Source organism: Gopherus evgoodei, chromosome 3, assembly GCF_007399415.2.
Source record: "Gopherus evgoodei ecotype Sinaloan lineage chromosome 3, rGopEvg1_v1.p, whole genome shotgun sequence".
Classification (NCBI taxonomy): Eukaryota; Metazoa; Chordata; order Testudines; family Testudinidae; genus Gopherus; species Gopherus evgoodei.
This window is the reverse complement of record NC_044324.1, coordinates 127,852,937-127,868,261: the sequence shown is the minus strand read 5'-3', so window position 1 is coordinate 127,868,261 and position 15,325 is coordinate 127,852,937. Positions and strand designations below refer to the sequence as shown.

Genomic DNA, 15,325 nt, shown 5'->3' with positions numbered 1-15,325 from the left:
TCTCAACTGAGGCTTCTTCCCGGAGCTGGCATAGTTAAATGATAATTGGTGGAGAACCATTTCAGTTCAGATCCCTTTGTCCTAGCTCTAGAATTGCTAAGAACATTTTGTTGAAGTCTACGTGTCCATAGTTGAAATTCAGTATCACCACTTGGAGGAGCCCTGTATGCCTGGGACACACAAAAGGATAGTAAGATACTGTAGACCTGGAAAAGGAAAATGGAGCTCTGCAATAGAAAACATAAGAGCGGCCATACTGGGTCAGACCAAAGGTCCATCTAGCCCAGTATCCTGTCTTCTGACAGTGGCGAATGCCAGGTGCCCCAGAGGGAATGAACAGAGCAAGTAATCATCAAGTGATCCATCTCCTGTCACTCATTCCCAGCTTCTGGCAAACAGAGGCTGGGGCACCATCCCTATACCTTGAGGTGTTTGTTCTCCATATACTGATGTCTCTGCTCACATCCTCTGTGAGGGCTGAAGCTGAGATCTCTGGGCCTAAAAGTGTGAGCCTCTACATACTGAGCTAAAGGAACTGGGTGCATTAACTTAAAAGTGGTAGCAGCCTTGTAAACCTCCCTGTATGGTCTACCCACTAGAGTGGGATGGCTAGCTACCCTCTGAGTATGGATTACATCTAAATTGAATATGTCTAGGACTTAAAGTAGGGTATTTACAATGTGGGAAGAGAGTGTTTTTCTGGAAGTTCAAAAACTGTGTTTGAATTGCAGTAATTGATGCTGCTGCTGCTGCTGCTACCACTTTTTTTAAATTTTAGCATTTTTGTAAAATGATGTGAAAAGTGATCAGTTCTTCATGTAACTCTTCTCTTGAGCTTTTGTGAAAAATCTGGGATATTTTAAATACCCAGGTATAAACAGAACCATAACTTCAATTGGAAGAATCTTTTGCCATAGGCTATGTTTTAAAATTCCCATACTCAAAAAGGGAATCACATTGCCAAGATGAGCAATTTGCCATCTTTATGTTTATACAGTTTTTATTAAGGGAAATACGGTATACAATTTGTATGAAAATATATATATTTAGTAACCTTCTTGATTTCCTACTAGTGTAAAGAGCATGACCTGGCCATGATTAACCAATTGCTGGAGGATCCTGAGCTGACAGCAAGGAAGTATAGAGAATGGAAGAATATAAATACAATGTTGATCCAGGAGATCTATCAGCAGCAGGATGCCCTGGCTGTGCCAGAAGGGAATAGCAAGGAGCCATAGATGAATCCACCACCTTTCTTCAATTGAAAACGCTATCTGAGGACAGTGGAACCTGCAGTACATGACAGGATTCCTCCCTGTCCCTCTTTACCTACAGATGCTTTAAGCTACTACAGTTTCAGGTTTTGTTTTTTCCAAGTGCTTATCTCTTCCCTTTTAAAAGGAAAACAACCCATTCACCAAAGCATTATTTCCTCTCTCCAAACTCATTTCATGCCAATAAAATGGAACTCAAAAATTAAAAAAATATGCCTTCTCTGGGTACATGTCTGAGGCAAACATTTTCTGAAGCAGAGAGGAAATGGATTGACATCCAAGAATGGCTGATATTTCATCAGAAGTAAACCAAGCACACACAGACCTGAAAGTCACAGAGGAATGTACATATTGTAGATACTAGACCTTCAGGGTCATTTTATTCATGTAACCTATTGATGAAAGGAACTTCTTAAAAGCTATGAAAATGCTAACAAGATACAATCCTTTCTCCTACCACTTGTCTCTTCAAGGTAACTACAAATAAGAACTTTTATCTGTACTTAACTTGTTTTGACTGCATTACCATTTAAACGGTGGCAACTCAGATAATTATTATGCATAAGTCTGAATTTTAAATAATTTTCAAGGCACCCAGTCAATGGACACCATAAACATTTCCTAATTGTGTATGGACAAGATCAAGGTGCTGTTTTCCTACATCATCTGGAGAGGGTCCCTTAATGTGTGTTGATGACAAATAAATTTGTTCTGCAATGCGGAAACTCTGGGTATGTCTACACTACGGGATTATTCCGATTTTACATAAACGAGTTTTGTAAAACAGATTGTATAAAGTCGAGTGCACACGACCACAGTAAGCACATTAATTTGGCAGTGTGTGTCCATATACCAAGGCTAGCTTCGAGTTCTGGAGCGTTGCACTGTGGGTAGCTATCCTGTAGCTATCCCATAGTTCCCGCAGTCTCCCCCGCCCATTGGAATTCTGGGTTGAGATCCCAATGCAAAAACAGTGTCGCGGGTGATTCTGGGTAAATGTTGTCAGTCATTCCTTCCTCCATGAAAGCAACGGCAGACAATCATTTCGCGCCCTCTCTCCCTGGATTGCCCTGGCAGATGCCATAGCATGGCAGCCATGGAGCCCGTTTTGCCTTGTCACCGTCACCGTATGTTTACTGGATACTGCTGACAGAGACGGTATTGCAGTGCTACACAGCAGCATTCATTTGCCTTTGCAAGGTAGCAGAGACGGTTACCATCCCTATTGCACCATCTGCCATTGTAAATTGGCGATGAGATGATGGTTATCAGTTGTTTTGTACCGTTTGCTGCTGTAATGGGTGCTCCTGACTGGCCTCGCTGAGGCGGCCGGGGGCGCATGGACAAAAATGAGAATGACTTCCTGGGTCATTTCCTTTGTTTTGTCTAAAAATAGAGTCAGTCCTGCCTAGAATATGGGGCAAGTGTACTAGAGAACCAGAGAGCACAGCCGCTCTGTGTCAGAGTCCCAGAGATCCCGCAGAAATGATGAGCTGCATGACATTCTAGGGGGTGCCCCTGCAACAACCCCACCTGTTGCTTCCCTCCTCCCCCATTTGCTACCGTGGCAGTGTCCCCCCCATTTGTGTGATGAAGTAATAAAGAATGCAGGAATAAGAAACACTGACTTTTTAGTGAGATAAAATGAGGAGGAGGCAGCCTCCAGCTGCTATGATAGTCCAGGCAGTACAGAATCTTTTCTTTAGACATGAAAGGGGGGGCACTCATAGAGCTCAGCCTCCAGTTGCTATGATGAGGACGGTTACCAGCCGTTCTGTACCATATGCCGGGAATGACCAGGAGTCATTCCTATTTTTACCCAGGTGCCACTGGCTGACCTCACCGAGACCAGCCAGGAGCACTCACAGGATGATGATTATGATGGATAGCGGTCATATTGTACCATCTGCCACTGGGAAGGGAATGCTAATGTTCAGCGCTGCAGCACCCTGTCTACCAGCAGCATGCAGTAGACATAAGGTGACATTGATAAAAGGCAAGAAATGTTTTTTCCCTTTTCTTTCACGGTGGGGGGAAGGGTGTAAATTGACAACATATACCCTGAAACACCCAGGAAAATGTTTTTGACTCTTCAGGCATTGGGAGCTCAGCCAAGAATGCAAATGCTTTTCAGAGACTGAGGGGACTGTGGGATAGTGGGAGTCCTCTGTACCCCCTCCCTCACTCCCTCCATGAGCATCCATTTGATTCTTTGGCTTTCCATTATGCTTGTCACACAGCACTGTGCTGTGGACTCTGTATCATAGCCTGGAGATTTTTTCAAATGGAGCTCTGATAGAACAGATTTGTCTCCCCATACAGTGATCAGATACAGTATCTCCCGTATGGTCCATGCTGGAGCTTTTTTTTGGATTTGGGACTGAATCGCCACCCATGCTGATCAGAGCTCCATGCTGGGCAAACAGGAAATTAAATTCAAAAGTTCACGGGGCTTTTTCTCTCTACCTGGCCAGTGCATCTGAGTTCAGATTGCTTTCCAGAGCAGTCACAATGGTGCACTGTGGGATACCGCCCGGAGGCCAATACCGTCGATTTGCTGCCATACTAACCCTAATCCGACATGGCAATACCCATTTCAGCGCTACTCCCCTCGTCAGGGAAGAGTACAGAAATCGGTTTAAAGAGCCCTTTATATCGCTATAAAGGGCTTCGTTGTGTGGACGGGTGCAGGGTTAAATCAGTTTAACACTGCTAAATTTGGTTTAAATGCATAGTGTAGACCCGGCCTCTATCTCATCAAGTTTCAACTTTTTTTATGGAATGTAGGACTCAGTAAAGGACAATTTTCTGCTTACATATTTTTGACAGTGGTGAATATCTAAAGTACAAGTTTATCTTGAATTCATAGTCATAATAATAGACCTTATATAGCACTTTTAATCAGTAGAACACAAAATGCTTTACAAATGAGGTCAGTATATTATCCCCATTTTACAGATGGGGAAACTGAGGCACGAGATGGCAGTGACCTGCCTGATGACACTCAGCAGGCAGTGGTGGAGCTGGGCAGAGGCAAACATATAAAACATAGTTGCTTATATATTTTTAATATGTGTCACTTTATGGCTTATGTGAATGTGTGACCATGTACTGTATATATTTTTATTTATATATTTATGTACTGTACATTTCCTACTGTAAAAGGACCACATGTTATAAATGAGATTGTTTATCTATTGATAAAAGTTTTGGATGCATTTGTAAGCTTTATTTTAACTATCTTGCTTCTACTTTTTGATCTCGATGTGAGATTTGTTTGAAAATTTCACTGTATATTCTAAGGTAGGAAAATATTTTACTATAAAACTTCATAACCGCAGGTGGCATAGTTTTGATTAACATACTAGTTAATAAAAAAATAACACTTACATTGTTTTCCTGCAAAGTGGCATAATTTTCAGCCTTAGGTTTCTCAGCACAAGATATGCATTTGAACTCCCCATTGGGCCATGTGCAATATAGTTTGATTTGCACATTTCAGTATATATGACTTTGTAAAGCCACTGAATTTTAAGAAATAATCCTCCTTATTAAATGGATCCCCATCACAGGAACTAGCATTTTAAGATATACACCCAAATACTCTGGTGTGAAGGACATGCACTCCAGTTAGCCAGTGTGTAAAACTGTTCTCAGAAGTTTTTGGACTCATCTAGCCTTAAACAGAATACACTATAAATACCAAAAATCAGATATATGCAGATATTGACCTACCTGAATGTGCAGTGTGGGTTACTAGAATTTTGATTATGAAAACAAATATTAACCATCTTCACTGGAACAGACTGGCTCTCCTCCACTTGCCTAGCAATTAGTTTTAATTGCTTGGAAATATTTCATTATTAAGCAATTACTGTTTAAGATCTAAACACTTAGCTATATCCGAGAACATCCCAGAGATGTTGGATCATTAGAGATGGGTTGGATGTGGGGATTGAATGCAGGAGGAAGCCAGGAAGAAGTGAGGATCTGAGCTCTGATGTACGGGCACTTTTGGCAGCTGATAAGTCTACTAAAGTTTGGTTGAAGGGACCCCTGCCTAGGTGGACTGTATAAGTTCCCGTGAAGCAGGTTTTCCCTTCTGCAGATATTAGCGGGAGGAGAAGAGTGAACTGAGGGATAGAGAGACACAGAAGGCAAAAGCAGGAGGTGGTTGGGTGCTGTGTCTCAGACGCAGGGTTGGATTTGGGGTACCAGCACTGCCGCCAGACTGGAACTAGGGAGTGGGACTGGTTGTTGAATCAGCATTAGTATTGGACTATGGAGAGCTAGAGAACAAGGACTGGCTGGGAACTGGAACTGGATGGTAAGAACTAGTATAGGAATCAGAGAAAGAAACTGAAACCATCCCTGGGCACAGCTGTTAAAAACAAAACCACAAAATCTTTTAACTAAACGTCCTAAACAATGAAAACAACAGGCTAAGTGACATAAATAGATCTGACACCAGCTTTTCCCATCCAGATCATTCTCTTGAATTGCACTTAGCAACCTTAACTGTAACATGTTGAAGGCTTGGGGTGTGTGTGTGTGTGTGTGTGTGTGTGTGTGTGTGTGTGTGTGTGTAGATTCTCTTGTTTTAAGCAACAATACTGAAGGTTTATTATTTTTTTTGCCAGTTGCACACTGACATTATGCAGCCAAAGCTGTAAAATACTTTAGGAACTTAAAGAACATTCTGTTTAGGATAAATCAAGAAAATATTGACTTACGAAATTAAGGAAATCCTCATTATGTTTTTAGACTTCAAGCATATTTTTTTCAGTTGTTCCTAGTGAACAACAAAATTCAGATTTTTTAGTGCTATTTATTATCCTCATAAGACTTCTTGCCTTAAAGCTAATCATATGTTATTTTGTAAACAAAAAATTAGGCTAAACCAATATTTTCACTCACACTTGGAATATTTCCTTTTGTTTCTTAAAAAAAGTCAGTTGTCAAGATTTTAGACAATAAGAACATTTTTTTAAAGAAGCCTTGAAGTAAACCATATAACTAAACTTTGAAGGGACAGATCTTCACCTGTAGGCATAGAGTGCTTGGTGCAGTGCCCTTCGGACTTCCTGATTCTGGGGCTGGTCTGTACCAGGCCACAGTCTCAAGAGCCTTTCACCTTCATCAGCTGCCAGTGACCCCAAGAGTCCATATGGCAGCCAGGTTTATGGAAGCTCCAAATAATACAACTTGCCCCTAGCCACACCCTCTACGCTGACAGTCAGAGTAGGGGGTGTGGGAGCCATACAGTAGCTCTGCACTACTCAAGGATATATCTATCCAAGCGAGTGTCTTTAGGGGCTGAGTTTAGGGCTGCTTTCCACTGGGAAAGTGATACCAAACTGCTGGACTTCACTCTAGGAGCTTGGCCAAAGCCTTGGAAAAATATAAAGATAATGCAGAAATTTGTTGCACATTTTATATATGTGTACATATCTATATATATATATATAGAGAGAGAGAGTGTATTTGCCTAAATTTTTCAATTCGGTTTTGTCACAGTGTTTGCTCAGTAGTGGAATAAATTCATTCCACCCCAACCCTCTGATACATGCTTTGGTCATATAATTATTCATAGTGATCCCGCCTAGCCTTAAACTCTACTGAGGACATAACATTTTATTGTCAGTACATTTTGTTTAGCTTGACAGCCAAAATTACCTCCCAAAGTGCATGAGATGAACTTGAAATTAAATCAGCTGGATAATATCAACATAGGGTTAGATACAAGGCCCATCCACCACATCAGTTCCATGCAAGCCCTTAAAATAATGTTAAGTGGGACATAAGTCGAGGCTAGGCCTTGTATTGGCCCTCTGCATAGGAGTGGATTTTACCTATGGAGAACCCATGTGTACGTGTTTTCAGGAGTAAAACAAACAATGTAAATATAAATGATTAGCATACATCTGAGAGTGAGAATTAAATTTGTTGGCTTTTTAGCAGTATAGACTCCAATGAAGAAAGAGACAGTTATTTTATCTACCAATTAGCATCTCACTGATGACTTATCTGTGTATATATATATATTTTTTTACCAGTAACATGTTTTGTTTTTTTTTAAACTAGCTGCCATGATTTTACCAGAGTGGACTGAAATGTTGTCTTTGCTCCAGGACTGAATGACAACAGTCTTTGCCGCAGACAAATGTCATTTTGTAGGGGGAGGGAATCTGACCATTTTGGGGGAAAGGAAACATTTTTTGTGGCAGATTATTGAAGTGTGTTTGTGTGTGGTAATGGAGCTGATTTAAATCTACTCAGAGTTTTGCAATTAATCCTGATTAGAGAAGGTATGAGCAGAGTGCAGGTAAATCATTCAGATGTGGAAGATAAATATAGTTTATTGCATGGGTATCATGTCTACATATATGGGCATGGGTATGTATATAATACTGTATATTTGATATACCAACTTATTTTTTGATAAAATCCATCTCTTGAAATGTAAGGGATTTCCACAGGAGGAGTCTCCCTGCACTGTATGGGAAGATTTTGTGTGGCTCAAGAGTGACTGATTGCAATGGCAGCATGTGTCATTTATGAGAAAAATAACCCTAATAACCGCAAATGGAATGGTTTTCGTTATCTTGCATCATTTCCAGCAAAACCTCTAGAAGGTGGAAAAATCCAAGTGTCTGATGCCTGGATGTAATTCCTCAAATGAAAACTGCATGATTAGATGTGAAAATGAAAAGATGTGGAAATAAAGAGGGATCTCTGCCCATGTGTTTGGCATTAGATCAAATAATTACTTAGCCCATTTGTGGTATCCTCATGTTCAGAGGTACCAACTTGGGGATTAATCTCTGGGGTCCATGTCAAATTTAAACCTGTTGTTGGTGCTAAACAATCAATCAATAAATGAAGGCCAAATTTCAGTCATTTAGGGCTTGGTCTTGCAAGCTGCTGATTTCCCATTTGCTTAACTTTAAACACCTCCACTTCCCACATGCTCAAGTGCTTTTCTGAATCAGGGCCAGAGTGATCAGCAGCAGCAGAGTAATGAGCCCTCAGACCCTGGCAAATGTGGAGTAACTGTATTGGTTGAAATACATTTACACTATGCAAATGAGAGCACAGTTTGGACCAGTGATTCATATTCTTACTCTGAGTGAATGCATGCATGCACAAGTGTGTATGTGTGTGTCTGTATAATATATAGCAATGCAACAATGTCCTTGGATTGACAAATGCAGTACAATTGGTGTTAACAGGGTCATGTAACCTGAAATTGTTTTGGAATACTGCCCTGTTAACTGGCGAATAGATTTTTGAACTATTGACTTTTCCACAACTAGCAGAGGGTGGGTCACATCACTCTTCCTTAAAATAGAACAGAGAATTCTCAGCACAGGGTAACTTTAATGTAGCTAATATCACAGGCAAAAAACTCCTGTGCCTGAGATAGTAAATTTACTGTACCTATAAGTGCAGCAATCAGAACTCATCTCCTGCCTCTTCAAAAGGTTTTGAGGTCTCCCAGATATGAAGGAAATGGAAAGCATGGAGAATATGAAGTGAAGATAGAATCAGAATAAAAGGACACCTTTTTCATTAAGGGATAACATTCCAATCTTCTTAGCTGATAAATAACTCTACGGTCTGATGCTGAAATAATTGCAGCAAAAACGGCTCAAAAAGCTCAAATCTCTCAGTCAGAATGAGAGGAAATACTGGAGGGGATGAATCCTATGTGAACAGACGTACACAAGTCGTGTATGTAACTGTTAATCGCGTCAAACAAGAGAGCACTGAGCACCATGTTCTCTGCGCAGTGGTGTTTGCAGTCAGTTGTGTTTGTATAAAAGGTTTGGGGCATGAATTGGGAATGGTAGCATTACTCTAAAGTGTGAAGTATACAGGGAATTATGCGTCGGGTCCTAAAAAGGTGCCATTATATTACCTTGACCATGTGTGTTGTGCACATATTGTTCAGGGGAACTTAGTTAGAGATGTTTTAGAATTAAGTGTGTGTATGTGTGAGGGAGAGAAAATAAAAAGCTTAATTATTATTCCTTTGTCTGTAAGGTCCATCTTTACATCAGTACAGGAAGTCCAGCTGTCCAGGTCTTAGAGTGATTGGCAAAGTAGAACTTAACCATTTTAGCCATTTCTAAAATCCATTTTGAATGGCTTTTCTGTAAATCAAGGATTTGTCTCTTTCAATGTTCCAGAGCTCATGAGCTACTAGGACTAGATGTGAATGCTGTAATCCACTAAGATGGGAGAAAATCCCACAGCTCCATTTCTAGCTGTAATTATTTCATCAGAGAGTAGACTGAAGAGCTGTCACTGGTCCAGGACTGAATGGCAACAGCCATGTGCCTCAGACAAATGTCATTTTTTGGGGAGAAATTCTACCATTTGGGGGGGAGGGGAGGAAACATTTTTCTGGCAGTATATTGAAGTGTTTGTGTGTGGGGTAATGGAGCTAATTTAAATCTACTCAGAGTTTTGCAATTAATGCTGGAGAAGTTAATGGGCAGAGTGCAGGTAAATCAATGTGGAAGATAAATGCAGTTTATCGCATGGGTATCATGTCTACATATATGGGCATGGGTGTGTGTATAATACTGTGTATTTGATATACCAACTTCTTTTTTTTGATAAAATCCATCTCTAAATGTAAGGCACTTCCAAAGGAGGAGTCTCCCTGCACTGTATGGGAAGTTTTTTTGTGTGGCTCAACTGTGATGGATTGCAATGGCTGCCTGTGTCATTTATGAGAAAAACTAAACTCTAATAACAGGAAATGGAGTGGTTTTCTTCTAGTGGTAGGGCCAAAGTGGTATTTCCTGTTTTATGTGGGACATGTAGAAAGAACATACACTTTAAAATGTCAGTCATGATTTCCTTCAACTCTCAGCAAGTTCCGCAGTTTACTCTTCTTGCTTTCTTTTTTACATTGGCCCAACCTTTAAACAGAAAGGGCTACTATTAGAGTGAAATTCCCCTTCTGCTGAGGGATGCTACCAAGTTGACGTGCCACTAATATCCCACTTAGAACCTATTTTGAGGAGTTAAGTCAACTCCTCTTTGTGGGCCATCTGCACAGGGGTAAATTTTCTCTAAGACAGGAGCTTTGCATTAGTCTATTGGTCAAGAACTTAGGAACCATCTGAGTGCTTATGCTCACTCTGTCCCAGATATTGTGTGGCCTTGAACAGGTTACTGTAGCTGCTCTCACAAGTTATCCTTCCTGGCTAACTTTCCCCCTTCTCTAAAATGAAGATATAAACATTTATCTACTTCATATGGTTATGTGAAGATTGATTAATACCCAGTCTTGCAGACACTTACACAGGTGAGTAACTTTACCCATGAGAAGTCAACAGAATGATTCAGATGAATAAAGTTACACACATGCATAATAATAATAGACCTGAGAGCACTTTACCAAGAAGGGCAGTATCATTATCCTCTTTTTACATACAGGGAAACTGAGGCACAGAGTAATGAAGTGACTTGTCCAAGGTAACCCAGTAGACCAGTGGCAGAGTCAGGAACAGAGCCCAGATCTTCTGAGCCCCAGTCCAGTTAGTTAGGCTAATATTCAATGTTTTAAAATTTAAAGTGCTATAAGTGTGCTCAGTACTATTTTTTTTGCATCTTGGTGCATGCATGTAACTCCTAACTTTAGGGGACATGACATACATGTAGCCCAGAGGAACTAGCCTCCTACACTGGTACTTCTGCGTTAAACACGCAAAACAGAATTCTTAACTCAGACTTTTTTTTTTCCAAATTGGTTTTCAAAAAACAAACAAATAAACCTAACATGGCTGCTTTGTAGTAACATAAAAAACAGCCTGTTCTTAAGACAGGCAAATTTACCTGGGGATTATTATTTCAAAGCCTGTTTATTTTAGAATCAGGAAGCTTCTGTGAATGGCTATTTTGAAAAATGCCTTGCACTCTGGTAGAGAACGTACCTTTTGGACGGCCTGGCTGAAACAGTCCCTTTAACTGGCTGCTGTACCTGTTCCTTCATGCCAAATGAACGCCCTTGAAAGACATGTGATGTGTTTATATTTTCATATATGTAGCACAGCCAGGCAGCTCTTTTTACTAAAATAAAATAATAAAGGGGATGGGAGTTGCACAAGGGAAATTTCACTTCATTTTAGAAAGGCAACACATGCAGCAGCATAGGAAATAGGCTTCCTCCAGATGCCTGTTATCAGACACTGTTATGAAGCAAACTTAAGTCTTTTCCATTTCCTCCTTTCTCATCAAGTTTTTAGGTTCCGCTGTCCTTTGGTGGCATGAAGGGTAACTGCTCATCAACTTCTTTTGGTAAGAATGTAAATGAAGGGAACTCTTTGATCTGTGCATGTACCTTATCTGTAAGTAAAAGATTTAAATATATGGGAGACTGTGTGTTACATATACATAAAGCATGTGTGTATGTGTATATCATTCTGTATATATCACAATAATTTATGGTTATTGGGCAAGATCCTCAGCCTATGTTCCCTTCTTACATCTGAGTAAAACAAAGGAAAAGCAGTTGACCATGTTTTGGGCTAAAACTTCCTTTTTATTGCCTTTGGGAAAAGGCAGCTTTATGATAGCTTTATGGAATAGTGGGTTTTTTTAAATTAAGAAAACTAGTACACATGCACAGCCTGCTGGCTTTTAGTGATATTGCAAGTGAACTAATAATGCAATGAGCTCATTCATAGGACTTAATGGTTTGTTTTCCTTTTTATATCTTTATATTTTCCCATCTGTATTTTTACGTCATCACTCAGTCTTGGCATTATACACAAAAACCACTGTCACATCTGTAGGTACTTGAACTTGAGCACTGAAACCTAATTATAGTAACTGTGTACGTCAGTTGGCCAACTCACTTTCCCTGGCAAAACAACAACCTCAAAATGTGTTATGCAGGCTGTATGTCAGTTATGCTTCTGCTACGTGCCACATAAATGGCTAAGTTAGGCCCTGATCCTGCGAGGAGTCCAGGCAGGCAGATTCTTTGCCCACATGGAACCCCCTTAGACCTCTGTATTGGAGCAATCTAGGTGGAGCTCTTTTTGGGATCAGGCCCTTGTCATTCTACAACCCTGATTCAGGTACATCAGTGGCTTTTACATGAAGTTGGTGCCTAATAATTAAATGGTATAACAGTATCTATCTCCATGACAGAAGCTTGATTTTTTTAGATGCCCTATTTAGCTCTCCTTGGGTTTTTGTTGTTGTTATTGCTTCCTTATATAAATTAAGTTGGTACAAGCAAATGTAAATGCAAGGATGCTAACAAATATCTAAGCAATTTTGTATTTTAGAATTTACTAATAATTTTTAAATGGCTAGAAAAAAATATTTTTAAGTATTAGTCAATCCTAACTAACTGTAGAAATGACATCAGAAGCTCCACAAAACACACCGTTATATTATCTAACATACTTCAAGTCTAGTTAAGGTATTAACTGGTATGGAAATATATGGTCCCTCACTTACATTCTTACACAAAATTATTTTCTCTCCCTTACCTATTTTGCTCATACATAGCAAATGCTATCGTGAGGGTTGCTGTGTTCTTTCAGTTAGAATACATGGTTTTCTCACAATACATCAGAACTTCTCAAAACATTTGCTTTCTATTTTGAGATGCCCATGCTTTGTCTCAGTCTCAATAATGATTTTTTCTGGTGAAAGTTTAAGCAAGCTGGATCCAACTGCTTTTAATTTACTGAGAGCATGGATAAAAATATACTCTTCCCTTTCTAAAAATATGCTGCATTTTTAATTCCTACAAATAGCTTAAACCACGGCTGTGATTTGAAATATGAAATTTAGAACAGACGATGTATCCACCTTACTGCACTTAGAAAAATTGGTTAGAAATTATCAAAGTTATGAACTTGTGAAAGAGGTCTGCTGAGCATGCAATGCGCCCTTCAGATATTGTGTTTATAGACTTTTCTATGGCGTTCATCAAGGTAGTAGCGGAGCACCTCACAAACATCAATGAACTTATCCTTGCAAATCTCACTCTGAGGTAGGGAAATTTCCCCTTTTACATACTGGGAAACTTATGCTTAAAAAATAGAAGTGACTTGCCCAAGGTCACACAGGAAGTCTATGGCAGAGTTAGGAATAGAATTCAGCTGTCCTGAATCATAATCCAGTGTTGTTACCACAAAACCATCTTTCCTTATGGCACTTCAAACACTGTTCTCTTTGCAGATCCACTGCTGCATTTTTTTAGTCTGTCTTCTTAAAGACAGTGAATTACATTCGCTTCTGCTAGCACATGATGACACAAACTGCATGAGTGGTGAAGACAATGTTGCCACTGCTATCCACTCTTGGGGGGTTCTACTGAAGGAGAGCAGCGTTCAACCCTGCAGTGGGGGGATTGTGCCAACAGAAACCATATACAATGTTGCACATAACTAGAAAAAATGTGCATTACTTTCATTGTCCGCCTGTATGGCCTTTGTTTGCTATTTCACCTTGAGGCCAATTGTCAGTTGATATTGTCTCTGTATTATTATTCAGCTTAGAAATTCTCAAGCAAAGGAAATTCAGATTCAATCATCCTGTGATTTGAACCACATTTTCTTACACTGTAAAATGCTGAATTACATTGCTAATACTTTTGGCTGGGAGCAGTAACTCTAGAATGCTCACATCCCATCTCTGCAGACACAACTCAGAGCCTCCAAGAGTGACACAAATGATGGCTTGCTGTGACTGAGAGACCCACATAGCTTGCTTACCAAGGAAACATGGTTTCCTCAGTCTTCAGGAAATTAGATGGGCATTGAGGATATAGGAAGGAATGGCTTGTAAAACAACACTGTCCATGTAAGAACAAGGGTACGAAGTAGAACTGACTGACTGGCACACACAGTTAATTTAGACTCTCTCCTTGCTCAAGAAACATCAGTGAGCTGTGTGTGATTTCCTTGAATTTGTTGTTGCAGTTTAACCAAAGACATATATTTATTTTCTGTGCTGCTGGGTGGATTGATCACAAACATTTGGCTGGAAGTATGTTATTTGAAACTCTAGCAGTCAGCATGAAGGATCAAGCTGAGCTTCATGTTATATCACCTTAATGTTTCCTTTCTTGTGAGCTTGTTACCTATCAGCTCTGTGTTCTTGGGGAACCAGGGCACAGTACCCAGCCTGACTCATGAAAGACCGTATGAGAACACAAGTGACACAAGCAGTACTTTGAAAGAATTACAGACACCCCTCTCCCAGAAGAGTAATGTTAATAAATGAGCATGCCCCAAAGTAAGGGGCAAATCTGGTAACAAGCTGGCCAAGAAGGTTAGCAGTGATCAGAATATAGAGATAAGGGGTTAAATCCTGAGCGCCACCCCGTCCCCCTCTCCCACTGAAGTCAATAGGAGTTTTGCCATTGATTTCAGTGGGGCCAGGATTTCATGAAAACCTCTAATTTTTGAAGTTGGCCTGGGATGTAGGAGTCTTGTGCATGGTGTGACATTGCACAATATATGATTTTATAAATGTAACTGGAATATGCTTCATGCAAAAGGTCTCTTGTAAGATATCATTACAAATTTTATAATCTACTGAGTGTGGTCATCCTATTTGTATAAATGTACCACTCTTGTATCTGAAACTAGAAAATATGAAATATAACTCTGAGGGCCTATTGTAACTATGCAAAGTGTGGGCCATTAATGGTGGTCTGGAATCTTGATGGCTCCCGTCAGCCAGGACAATTGGCTGTGGATGGCTCTGTTTGCAGGCAAGCCTTCCTGTGAGTCAGGATGGGAGGAATGAAAGCTTGAAGTCTTACAGTGACATGTGATCATGTCTCCTGAACTGGAATCCATCTTTAACCTGGTGTCTTTCCATTGAGAAGGAGGGGGTGGGAACCCAGAGGGGGAGAAAAGATTCCTGCCTTATGCAAAAGATATATAAAGGGGTGGAACAGAACAAAGCAGAGAGGAGAGCCATCACGAAGAATCCCCTAGCTACCACCTGAGCTGGAACAAGAGCTGTACCAGGGGAAAGAATTGTGCCCAGGCCTGGAAGGTGTC

The 15,325-nt window shown here is 40.2% G+C and overlaps 1 protein-coding gene across 5 annotated transcripts in view; it reads left to right on the top strand.

Moving 5' to 3' along the window:
- Positions 1–14,621, top strand: part of IPCEF1 (interaction protein for cytohesin exchange factors 1) — a 102,130-nt gene extending 87,509 nt beyond the window's left edge. For 3 of the 5 annotated variants that reach the window (XM_030556617.1, XM_030556618.1, XM_030556619.1), the window contains one exon: positions 1,074–2,046. In XM_030556617.1, coding sequence (XP_030412477.1) covers positions 1,074–1,238 — 165 coding nt within the window. In that variant the 3' untranslated portion in view covers positions 1,239–2,046. Of the gene's footprint in view, positions 1–1,073; positions 2,047–11,529; positions 12,481–13,490 lie in introns of those variants that run through there. The other 2 variants (XR_003999640.1, XR_003999639.1) reach the window with 2 other exon arrangements.
- Positions 14,622–15,325: the final 704 nt, after the last annotated feature.